Source organism: Bos javanicus, chromosome 15 (assembly GCF_032452875.1).
Source record: "Bos javanicus breed banteng chromosome 15, ARS-OSU_banteng_1.0, whole genome shotgun sequence".
NCBI lineage: Eukaryota > Metazoa > Chordata > Mammalia > Artiodactyla > Bovidae > Bos > Bos javanicus.
The window spans coordinates 35,051,848-35,064,243 of NC_083882.1; the positions used below are offsets into that span (position 1 = coordinate 35,051,848).

Consider the following 12,396-nt stretch of genomic DNA (forward strand, 5'->3'; position numbering starts at 1 on the left):
CCCTCAGTCATCCCTGAGGTCCCAACAAGGTAAGTGACAGTCAAATGACCCCATGCCATCAGAAAAGGGTGAAAGTGTGCTCAAAGTCTGCTCTGATGAGGTTTGAACTATATAGGATACATTCAGGAAGATTTCCTTTAACTTGTGGAAGCAAAAACCTGTTAATCATGCCTATACAGCTATCTGGGAAACTTCGCTCATTGCCTGAAAATGTATTGTCTGCAAACCCACAGGGCCTGAGAGTTCCAGAAAATCATGAGGGACTCGTCTCTCTGTAAGCCCAGCTGATCTGCCAGTATGTTTCTGCCATAGAGGTGGAGATTCTGTTTGCCCCCAGAAAACAACTCGAGAAGGGCAGATGCTCAGCCATCTCCCACCACCCACACCAGGGAGTAGGGGAGCTCAGGGCAGAAGGTGCTGGAGTTACCTCACGCCTCCACGGGTGACCTCCTTGGCCAGATGGATCTCCTGCTCGCCCGCAAAGAAGAGGCTGACAGACCTGGAGCAGGTGTAGGGGAAGGAGCCGCACTGCGGGGCGTTGTGCACCTGGGGGGGATTTCAGAGGCCACTGAGCAAGCTCCTGCCACTCACCTGGCCCCCAGCTTCGGCTATGGGCCCAGAGGCACCCTGTTGAGCTCCCACTAATGCTGGACTGCCTGCCCGCGGCATGCCGAGCACCTGTCCTCTGTCATCTCTCCCGGTCCCCACAGCACCACAGGGAGGTCAGAGCTATCTTTACCTGCACCTCAGAGAGGAGGTGGCTCGTGCTCAGAGAGGTGAAGGGACACAGGTGACACGCACACAGCCAGGATTCCAATCCAGCTGTGCTGTCTCCCTATTTCTGGAGGTTTTTTTGTTTATCCACCCCAGCTTATCCCATCAGATTGAAAGCCCAGTTATACACTCACACCATCTCACACTCATAATGAACACAACACACATCTCAAATAGGTACATCAGAGGGCACTCTCAATGCTCACACTATAAATACACACTCCTACCACCACCCTGCTAGAGGCGGCTTAGCTGTCCCCTACACACACGTATCACTCCTGAGTTGCCTGACACATGCGTGTCTCCTCTGCCCCCGCTCAGACAGAACCTACACCTCCAAAGCCACAGCACCCAAGGAAAGCAGGCAGGGGCTCTCAGAGTTTAGGGAAAAGTCTGAAATGTACCTCTGCCAAATGTGAAAATCCATCCCATGAGTGAACAAACCTTCCACTAGATTATTGTTAAACATGGTTAGGCGGGCTGGAGCCATTTCAACTAAAAGTAGGACCTGTCAAAGCCATTCCATAGCCTAAATATTTTTCAAACTTTTGTGACCATGACCCATAGTGAGAAATATATACACATATAAATTAAATAAAACAAAAAGCTTTACAAAATAATATTCACCACTATTAATGTGCAAAGCATTTCTACAACATTTTCTATTTATATTCTCTTTTGTCTTTTTTTTCATGCTGGTTATGACTTATTAAGGCTTCCCTGGTGGCTCAGAGGTTAAAGTGTCTGCCTGCAATGTGGGAGACCTGGGTTCGATCCCTGGGTCGGGAAGATCCCCTGGAGAAGGAAATGGCAACCCTCTCCAGTATTCTTGCCTGGAGAATCCCATGGACGGAGGAGCCTGGTGGGCTACAGTCCACGGGGTCACAAAGAGTCAGACACGATTGAGTAAGTGACTTGACTTGACTTAACTATGACTTATTACTTTTTAATTTCATAACTCATGAATGCGTGGCACCCCACTGGTCTAGGTAATCATAACAGATTAGTCACTCAGTCATGTCCAACTCTTTTTGACCCCATGAACCGTAGCCCACCAGGTTCCTCTGTCCATGGAATTCTCCAGGCAAGAATACTGGAGTGGGTTGCCATTCCCTTCTCCCGGGGATCTTTCCAACCTAGGAATCAAACCTGGGTCTCGTGCATTGCAGGTGGATTTTTTTTTTTTTTTTTTTTTACCATCTGAGCCACCATAAAATGATACAGTCATGATTGTGATACCCATGATACTCTGAGGCGAAGAGGGTCAGGGTCCCCGGCCCATCCAGGACCTGGCCCCCAGACAGTCCCTTGGCAGGGCTATGCCTGAGACAGAAGGGGCACACCCAGCTGGCAGAGGGGCGACACTGAGCACCACGCTCTCCCCCATCTCCCAACCCCTCAGCCTAACTTCATGCTGGCCAAGGTGCCCTCCAGCACAGCAGCCTCCCCAGCTAGACTCTTCTCCAGGTAGAGACTATACCTGCAGGTGACTGCCCACTTGACACACAGGGTAAATGTGAAAATCAGATCTGTCTGACCATGAGACTGTGACTCTCACATGTGTTCATACTCAAGACAAGCTTTTACTGAGCATTAATCCAGGTACTGGGAACAGCAATGGAAAAGACATGGTCCCTGCCTATAAAACTTACATCTGAAGAGGAGACCAACCCAGAAACAGATTTTTGTAAGAGAAACACAATGATAGGGTAATTGTGTGAACTCTGGTTCCACAGAAAGGAGCCCCTGAGCCCACTCAGGAGGTCAGAGCATGCAAAAAGTCTTCTTAGAAGAGGTCACCCTAGGCTGAGTCACTCAGGACCTCTACCATTTCCTCTGTGGCACCACACTCTTTCTTATCTAAGGTTCATACCATAGCATCCGGTGTTCCTTTGACCTAGAGTGTTCTCCTGTCTGTACCCAACCCTTCACTTGTCCAGCTCTAATTCATTCTTCAAATACCAACGTAAATATCACTTCCTGCAGCAGGAAGCCCTTCCGGATCACCATCTTTCCCAATAGGCAAGGTTAGGTTTCCATCACATGCTCTTCTAACTATTTGACATTCTCCTCTATTGCACTCAGTGGCACTTGAAATGATTCATTTGACTTGATGTCTGTTTTCCCATTAGACATTAGTTACATGTCTAATTAGTAACATTAGTTACATGAGGACAGAGACCACATCTGTGGTGTTGTCCACAGGGCCAGCACCAGGCCTTGTGCCAGGAAAAGAGTACAACTATGCACTTAATAAATACTTGGTGAATGAGAGACTAAGTGAATGAATGGCCAGGGGCAACCAGAAGTGAGTGGATGAGTGAGAACCACGGAGCCTTCAGCTGCCTCCAGGTGCAGAAGCCCTGGGCAGGAGCTGGGAGGGTGAAGGAAAGCGCCAGCCTCTTTAACTCTGCCGAGCAGAGCCCAGGCCAACCAAGCCTTCAGAGCCTAGAGGAACCTTCCCGGACAGGCAGGGGGCAGTGAACACCTCACCTGGACTGAGAAGATCTGCCCCTCAGGTTCATGGTGCCCCACCAGAGTGTAGCTGCCCTTCCCAGACAGGTAGTAGTAGAGGCCATCAAACGTCTCCACGTGATGCTGTCCCCACGCCCGGCAGATGCTGTCTCTCTCAGGGCCGGCATTGTATACTGAGCCAGGGACAAAAAGGGCACCTCTGTGTAGCAGCAATGGACACTGAGCCCAAGGCTAGTGGGTTCGATGCCCACTCCCTCTAACCCAGACCCCTGAGTCTCAGGTCCACAGATTTTCTTAAACCTGTGGCCCCTCCCAGAGGCAGAATGGAGCCCAGACTCACCCATCTGGCAGCGTGGCCCGGTAGCATTGAAGCGCCTGCAGTCACAGAAGGCCGGGTGCACACATTCGCCCCCGTTGAAGCAGGAGAACAAGTCTGCAAGGGAGACGCAAAGCATCGCCCCATCAAGCTGAGAATGGCAGAATCCATTGATGCAGCACCTCCGTCACGATGGGACTCCAGGCCCCCACTTCCCAGAACGACATGGAACTCAGATCCCCATCACAGCGAGCCCCAACTTTCCTCAGGAGCTGGCTTTGATGGGGGCAGGAGCAGGGTGCCTCAGACAGCTGCCCCACCCTCTCCCTAATAGGCTGTGAAGTCTGAGTACTGACCTTCGGTATGTATCAACGGCCCCAGGCCAGCCCCACCTAGGCCTTCAGTTTCCTAAGCTAAAAGTTCTTGGCCACCAGGCAAGGCATCAAAGCTGTGAATACGGAGCATGAGGGGTGAGCAGGAGCCTGCCCAGAGCTTTTCATGGACTGCTCTTCCTCATCGCTCCATAAGCTTAGGGGAAGAGTCCGTAGTGTAAACCAAGGAATACACTTGGAATGTAGTAAAAAGGAAGGCCTCAGAGGATGAGAGGACAAAGCAGAGTGGCGTGTGGCAAGGGAGGGAGCCATAATGTGAGAAGAGGGACCACAGACAGAGACCAGGTGAGGGGAGAGGCCACAAAATAGTAGAAAGAGGCTACAGACACAGAGTGATATTCAGGGGGAAAACCACCACTAAATAAGAAGCTCACTGGAGTCAGACAGTGTGAGGGGGGACAGCCACAGGGGCATGGTCGTGAGACCAGGACACTCCTCAGGCAGGAAGGAGAAAGCAGAGTAGAGCTGGACGCTGGGGCTGGGGACAGTGGAAAGAGACCCCCTGCAGGGAAAAGAGGTCCCAGGAGGCCCCAAGACAAGCCCCGGGCTTCCCTCACAGGCCTTTCTGCCTCCCACGAGCCCCAGGGAAGGAGGGGCACTTACAAGACGGTGCACATTTGGCCCGATGGAGCCGCCTTTCCCAGGAAGACATGGCCAAGGAGTCCAGGACTTCAGCTTCCTCCTTTTATAGACAGGAGACGGAAAAGAATTCAATCAAGGGCTGACCTCAGGGATGGCGGGCTTCCTGGAGGTCACAGCCCTTCCTGTTCACTACCTGGAGGGAGGCAGGCCCTCTGCTGCTGGGTGCCCCAGTTACTCAGCCCACCTCTGAGAAGCCTGGAGGCAGGATTTTCAGGTGGCGTGAGGCCTGGTTTACACCCTCCAGAGTGGCATCTCATTGGCAGGCTGGGGAGGCCTGTAGCCTGAACACAACCCCCTCCCCTCCACGCTCCAGTGTCCCCTGGCCTCTCCCGACTCCCTCCCTAGTAAACCTTTGTATGCTCCACAGCCCAGCACAAAACCTTCTTGTCTGGAGAACAAACACAACACCTCCTCACCACAGAAACCATATGGGCCAGAGCTCAGAAACAAAGGCAGCCCCTCAATCCTGGGCACGGGAACATCCCCCACCCCAACTCAGCCTTTTGGGCTCTTGTATCAGCAAAAACAATGCCTCACGGATCACAACCCGCCGTTGGAACTCGTCCGAGTCAGAACTCTCCCCGATACCACACACCTGAGGACAAAGGCAAAGCCCCGCTGAGATCCTGTTTTCCAGACCAGAAGCCCCATCCCATGGTCTCTTGAGATACGAACATCTGAAATCAGGACTTCCGAGAACATCATTGCACTGTGCTCAGTCCCTCTCAGAACTCCAGCCTGAGGGTCTGAAGTCACCTAGGACCAGGACCCTTGGCACAGTAGGATCCTCACTCTCAGGGCCTAAGTCCTCTCACTTGAGGGGTGAGGAGTGGGGGCCCAGCCTGGCCCAGGTACAGGGAACACGTGCTCACAGGGCTGACAAGGCACGAACCACACTGAGGGTGTTTGTCTCATGTATTTTCTCCTCACTAGCACCTCCTCATCCCTGGGCTAAATCCCCAGCATCTCGCAAAGACTAGGAACACAGAAGTATTCAGAACCCTTGGTCCCTGGAGCCCAACCCCAGCTCTTTGTCCCTCCTGTGGGTTGTACTTCTCCACCTCCTGCCTGGCCTGTGCTGCAACGAATCGAGGCCATTTCTGGAGAAGAATTTTAAATCCTTTCCAAATGATTCATCTTCAGTATAGATGGGGAGTTCTTAATCATTTTTATGCCATGAATCCCTCTGACAATCTAGTGATGATTATGGGCCCCTTCTTGCAACAGATGTTTCTAAATATGTAAAATAAAACATAAGATTATAAAGGATATCAAACATATTGCAATGCAGCGATCAAATATTTTATAAAAATGAGTAATGGTAATATTTGTGCTTCTTTATTAATACATTAAATCACAGGACCAAGCGACAGGCCATACCACTGCCAGCATGCAGGAGCAGTGAGCATAGATGCGATCTGGAGACAGCGACAATTGCAAGCTGATAGCAAAATACCTGTGATTTCTACTAATGAGAGTCACAGACACTGCTAATATTCTGTGGTCTGTACCATCTAGCAGTAACTAAAGGGAAGACTAAATTTCAGTTCCATTGAGGTTTCCATAAATAACAATGCATTTTTCCCCCCATCCAAGTTCATGGACTTCTGGTCTACACCAGCAATCCTCTGGAGAATGGCTGAGCTCTATAGAGTGAGGCAGCACAGAAATGAAGGGTAGTGAGCTACTGGTCTGAGACCTCCCCTTCCCTTACTTAAGAGGGCATTCCAGGCAGAAGCCTTTGAGGGATCCCCAGGTTCACTTTTTAAGTAGCCTGATTCCTGCCCAGCCTCCTCCAACTCCAGTTGCCTTCAAGGAGGGCCATTCTAACCCCTTGTTTGTTCTAAGGAGTAATGTGAGGAACCTACTGGGGTTGCCTGGTCTGGATGCCTCCCCAAGAAAAAGAAGGGGAGGCCTACCCTGGAATCCAGCAAGGAAAGAAGCCCTCTAGGGGAATGAAGTGCTTGGGTAGGAGGATCATTACGCCGCTAAAATACAGGGATCCCAGGAGTCCAGTGGGGGCATTTACAATGCGGTAGAACATACTGGAGAAGGAAATGGCAACCCACTCCAGTGTTCTTGCCTGGAGAATCCCAGGAACGGGGGAGCCTGGTGGGCTGCTGTCTATGGGGTTGCAGAGTCGGACACGACTGAAGCGACTTAGCAGCAGCAGCAGCAGCAGAACATGCTAGCTAGAAGACCTTGCTCTGCCTATGCCCTGAGGGCCCAGCAAACCATCCACCTGCCTCAGTATCCCCATCCATAAAAAGAATGATGAAAACATTTTAAAAATAAAATAAAAACTAAATAAAAAGAATGATGACATTATCTTTCAGTTCAATCTGGGGCCTGGAGAAATGGGAAAAAAAGATACAAAACCCCCACATAATCCAGACATTCAAAAGTAAGCATGCCTCCTCCTTCCTTGGGATCTTCATATCTGTTTCAAAAGGGCAGGTATTTGGGACACATTGTTTTCTATTTTAAAAGATGCTTCCATCCTGCTGGCACAAGGAGCTCCCCAGAGCGGATCCCAAGGGCCAGGGTGTGTAAACTGAGGCTCAAGATTCTCTGGGAACCTGATATCGGGTGGGCTGTATTTGTATCATGTTTGTGGTTGTAGAGAGGAGACAGACGCAAGCCAAGACTAGAAAAGGAACCTGAATCACTTGATCCAGAGACCGACCGAAGTTTGGCAAAGAAAGAAAAGCACCACCTCTTCCTAAAGTACAGAGGATCTGATGTATGACAGAAACCCACAAAATTCTGTAAAGCAATCATCCTTCAATCAAAAAAATTTTTTTAAAAAGTAATAAAGCACAGAGGACCTGGGGAGGGTGGGCAACAGGGAATGGTCAGGACTTAGAGGATGGCTCTGCTTTTCAACCAACCCTTCCTTGCAGGCCTCACCAGAGGGCCTCAAAGCAGCATTGCTGGGGATGCTCAGGGGATGAAGAGGGACCTCTGACAGGGTTTAGGCCAGGCAGGGAATAGAGAACTCCACTCTCCCAAACCCTCATCTTCCCGCTTTCACCCAGGAAAGGAAAGAGCTCAGCTGTCTCCTGACGGCGACTCTGTGCCCTCTTCCTCTATAAACACAATTTATAAATAAACAAAAGTTGGCTATAGGGCCCCAAGAGATTAGGAAAGTGGAAGCAGAAATATCCTATAAATTTGCATTCTTCAGACACATACTAAGAATCTTGTTGGTCCCCTTTTGAATAACTGTAGAAACATACTTCCTGCCACCTACAGAGCTCCCAGACAGCCTCAAACCCAGACAGAAATAAGCCCCTGCCCAGTGAAGTGCCCTCTTCCCCAAGCCTCCCCTTACCTGGCCTCCCATCACCGTGGTAGCATCCCCTATGGCAAGGACTGTCTCCTGATGGCTGTGGCTAGGTGAGAAACAAGCCTGGTGTGGGTGAAGGGAGAGGAGTGGGCCATGCCCCCCCACCATCCCAGGCCCATCCCGTCCCCTGTGCTAACCCCTGAGGTCACCCATGCCAGGAATGAAGATGGAACCAGTGAGCGGGGTAGCTACCAGTCCTTGCCTACTCACCTGGGATCCTGGGCTGGCTCAGGCTGCAGCTCTGCATTGCCTCGGGGTGTGGGTGCTGCAGCTAGGGGGTGGGGGGATTACTCTCCACTCGTTATGCCTCCCACCCCTTCTCACCCCGTTCCCCACCTGCTGGGAAGCCTCTCTCATACCTGCATCACCCCCATTCTCTCTCCCTGCAGCCTTCTCAAATCCTTTCTCCCCCTCCGTGGGGTCTCTTTTCCAACAAGGGTCTCCCTCCTCCTTCCCACTCTCTGTGCCCCAGTTCTCTCTGGTTCCCCCTCCTTGGATCTCTTCCACGCTGCCCAGCTTGAGAGCCATTCCCCTGACTGCGGCTGGCCTTTCTTTCCTTCTGCGGTCCCTCTCCCTGGACCCACTCCCTGGCTGTCCCCCTGCCCTCTCTCAAACCTTCTTTCTTTACCCTCTCTCCAGCTGGCCCAGGTCTGTCGCTCTAAACGTTCTCCCAGGTTCCTGGCCTCCCCTAGTCCACACCCCTCTCACCGAGAGACTGCAGTGGCGGAAACTCCCCTGCCGGCTCACCCCGGGGCAGCCAGACGCAAGCTAGGAGCAGGCAGAACACTGGCGCCAGGGCCCCCATAGGGGCGCGCGGGGACTGGGAAGCTCAGCGCAGGACCAAGTCCGAGTGCCTCTCCCGCGAAGGCAGAGCCACACCTCCACTGGTTGGAGGCCGCCGGGCCTCTTGCTCTCTTGCCCCAGGATACCCTTGGCTCCGCCTCCCAGGCACTTGGCCCCGCCCCGAACTAGAGAAACAGGACCGCCCAACTTATTACCATAATTTAGGAGCCTGACCGGTGTGCGGGGCGTGGGGGGTGGCCGCCTTTGTTCTTCTTGGTCTGTGGCTGCCCCTCCCCGAGGGAGGTTGGATTCAGATCACACTCAGCGCTAAGTCCCTTGGAGGAGCAAGGAGGCAGGCAGTCTGTGCAGCTTCCAACATCCCTTGCTCCTCAGACATCCCTGGTTCAGGAACCTGGGTTCTGGAAGCCCCTTACTGGGTTCTTGCAGACCCAGGATGCTGGTATAAGTCTGGTCCTATGCATTCCTTTTACAGAGGTCCCAGGAGGCGCAACTCAGTGATCAGTGGCAGAGCCATGGCTCAGGCCTGCAGAGTCCTAGCCTGTGCTTACACCATTTTCCACTACAGCTTCCTGGGTCCCCAAGACCCCACTCTACCCCTAGTTTTGAGCTAGGGATCCAACCTCTAGAAGCTAGATCATGCCTTAGTCCTCTGTGTGTCCAGCACTAGCTCAGGCCCCAGTTCAGGATATGTTGACTAACAGAAATGCCTTACACTCAGATATTATTGGTTCCATTGAGGCCTGACTTTGACAAAAACAACTTTAGTTTTGTGAATAAGATACACTCTGCCCAGGAAAAATTTTGGAATGGTAGAAATGTGGGCCTGAGAGCCTTGGGAAACTTTGCATCTTTCACTTGGCCAACTAAGTGTTAGAACACCAACCAGATGCCAGGCCTTGTAGACAGTGATGAAGATAGCGTCAGCCCTCACAGGCCCCTGGGCAGAGGTGTATATTTGGGATGCTTTACTCATTCATCCTGTCAACAAATTTATTGAGCATCTACTCCTCGCCACACACTATTCTGGAAATATAGCGGTAAATAAAGCATGGATAGCTATCTCCACACAGCGTATTTGAAGCCATGGGCTTAGGTGGGACGATGAAGAGGAAAAAGCCAAGGATGGAACCTTAAAGAACACCAGTTAAGAAATGGGTGAAGGCAAGACTGTCTTAGAGAAAGCTTGAAAAGGAACATTCATGGTGTAATAGGGAAGGACGAATCTGACTCCATATTGAATCTGTTTCCTTTACTTTAACCTTTGTATTCTGTTGCTTTTGCTCTAAGTCAAAAATGTAACCAATAGCGTGAAATATACAGGATAACCAATTTTCAGGGCTCTGACTATTAAAGGTCTAATACTTTCCCACTCATATAGAGATAAAAGTTTCAGAACAGAGAATAACATTTGTCTTGTTTGATGCTTACAGGAACATTGAGACCCAAGCTATGTGGACAGCTATAAGAACAAAGGTTTCCAGCATTAAGAAGTTTGCAACATCCAACCACACTCCCTCCCCCTTTAGTATAAAAGATGCCTGCTTTCTCTTTCAGTATAAAGAAGCCTGAATTCTAACTCAGGGAAGATGGTTCTTTGGAACTCTAGTCCACCATCTTCTTGGTCTACTGGCTTTACAAATAAAGTCACCGTTCCTTGCCACAACAAGTCATCTCTCAGTTTATTGGTCTGTTGTACAGCAAGCAGTATGAGCTTGGGCCTGGTATCCATGGGAAAGGAGAACCAGGACTCAGTTTTGTCCCTAAAACCAAGAGGGAGGCATTTAGAGAAGAGTGTCTGTGTGGGCAATGTTCAGGTAAAAGAAGGATTAGGGTATCACTGGATGTCATTCACCCTCATAAGGGCATTTGCTGCTCTGCTTGGAATCTATACATGAAATAAACAGCCATATGACATAGTTATGAAATGCAGAAAGTCAAAAAAGTCAGTGGGAGGGGAATTTATTTTGTGCACGTTTCCTAGACCTTTGAAAATCCCACAAGTCTTTTATCGCTGATATAACTAATTAATACCAAGGGGAGACTATGGATGCTATTTTAAGGTTCTTTTCCAGAAAGGATTTACATCTCAAATTAGGTCATAATTTAGATAAATAAACATAGTCTGCTGGCAAAACTTCAGCTATTCCAGGTGGGCTGCAAAGAATGAGGTCTCTAGGTGCCTCTGCAATTACAGCAATTTGCTGATTTGGGCTGCAGTCCATCTCCTGTCCCCTCGCCCTGGGTTGAATGCAGAAACAAGTAAACAAATTCATAATTAAAGGTGCCCACTATTTCCATTCACAACTGTCTTTATCACCCCTCACCCCCTCTGTGCTCTCAGGCTGTCTCAGGCTTGGCTTATCATTATCTTTGCACCCCAGCACTAGACCTGATCTGGGTGGGGCGGCAGAGACTGGTGGCCTGAAACGAGATCTTCATTCCCTGCCCAGGAATTGAATCTGGGTAGCCTGGGTGAAAACCAGGAATCCTAGCCACCAAACCAGCAAGGGCTAGAGGCTAGAAGCTAGTTTTCCCTGGATCTTTGCCCCCAGTGAAAAGTGCATTTATCACGGAGGCAGAAACTGTCAATGCAGGTACAAAGTTTATTTTAGAGACATAGCACAACAAGTGGGAGAGCACATAAAGAAGCAGTTTGTTTAGTTGAGATAGAAGCAGGGCTGAGATGCACACCCAGAGAGAAAGGGTGTAGGGGTCCCCCCTAAGGAGGAGGAGCACAGTAAAGAGGAAGTTAAATCATTTATATAGGTCAGTATTTCCAGGCCTTTGTCTTCTTTCAGGCCAATTGTCTGATTTCTTTTTCCATACCTGGCCTACGCTGGGACCCTCCCCTGGGGTGTGCACACACTCTATCAGCCAAGATGGATCTCAAAGTGAAGGCTTCTGGGAGGAGCCTTCTTCTCAGACTGGACTTTTGCCTTATTCCCTTGAGATGTTTACAGGAGACAAAGACTTTCTGTTTACCCGGTTTCTGTTGTTGCTTCCATTTGTGAGAGCAAAGAGGGGGCTGGTGGTCCATTCCTCAACTGCAGCCCACCTACCTCTTGCAAAGAGGAGGCAGGCTGGCTGATTGTAAATGTCCAACCTGGAGCCCGTCTATCTCCTACCTCAGATCTTAGTTGAATTGAATCAAATGAACCAGACGGGCGTCATCCCCCGGGTAAAGGTCGGCTGTAAATCAGGATGTCATTTCCAGGCCCTTCCATGCTTGTGTGTTTGTGTGTGTGTGTGTGTGTGTGTGTGTGTGTGAGTGGCAGGGAGCTAGGGAACTGTGGGAGAGGAAGTCAGTGGAGAAGGGGCCCTCCTACCCACTGTTCAGGTTCCTGTGGGCTACAGTAACACCCAACCCCAAGGAGTTCACAAACAGGTTTCTTCCAAGTTGGAAAAGTCCAGGGAAGCCACTACTATAAAATGTACAGTGAAGGTGAGATGCTTGGCAAGGGGTGACAGACAGCTTCCTGAGATCCCTTCAGTTAACCGCGTGTGTTTAAGAACCACTCCAAGGGCAGGGCCAGTCACATGTCCAACCATCGTTGCCGCCACCATAGACACGCCCTTCTGGCCAGCGGCTCTCAGGCTTCAGAGAGAGGCGGCGAGATTCAGGACAGGTGCCTCCCGCCGCCCCT

At 50.5% G+C, this 12,396-nt stretch overlaps 1 protein-coding gene across 1 annotated transcript in view; it reads right to left on the reverse strand.

Annotated features, from left to right (window-relative positions):
- Window positions 1-8,805, reverse strand: part of OTOG (otogelin) — an 86,234-nt gene extending 77,429 nt beyond the window's left edge. The window contains exons 1-7 of the mRNA XM_061440662.1: window positions 8,657-8,805; window positions 8,159-8,219; window positions 7,934-7,994; window positions 4,561-4,636; window positions 3,590-3,682; window positions 3,268-3,422; window positions 428-546 (exon numbers count right to left, since the gene is read on the reverse strand). Coding sequence (XP_061296646.1) covers window positions 428-546; window positions 3,268-3,422; window positions 3,590-3,682; window positions 4,561-4,636; window positions 7,934-7,994; window positions 8,159-8,219; window positions 8,657-8,753 — 662 coding nt within the window. The 5' untranslated portion in view covers window positions 8,754-8,805. The remainder of the gene's footprint in view (window positions 1-427; window positions 547-3,267; window positions 3,423-3,589; window positions 3,683-4,560; window positions 4,637-7,933; window positions 7,995-8,158; window positions 8,220-8,656) is intronic.
- Between the last annotated feature and the right edge of the window lie 3,591 nt (window positions 8,806-12,396).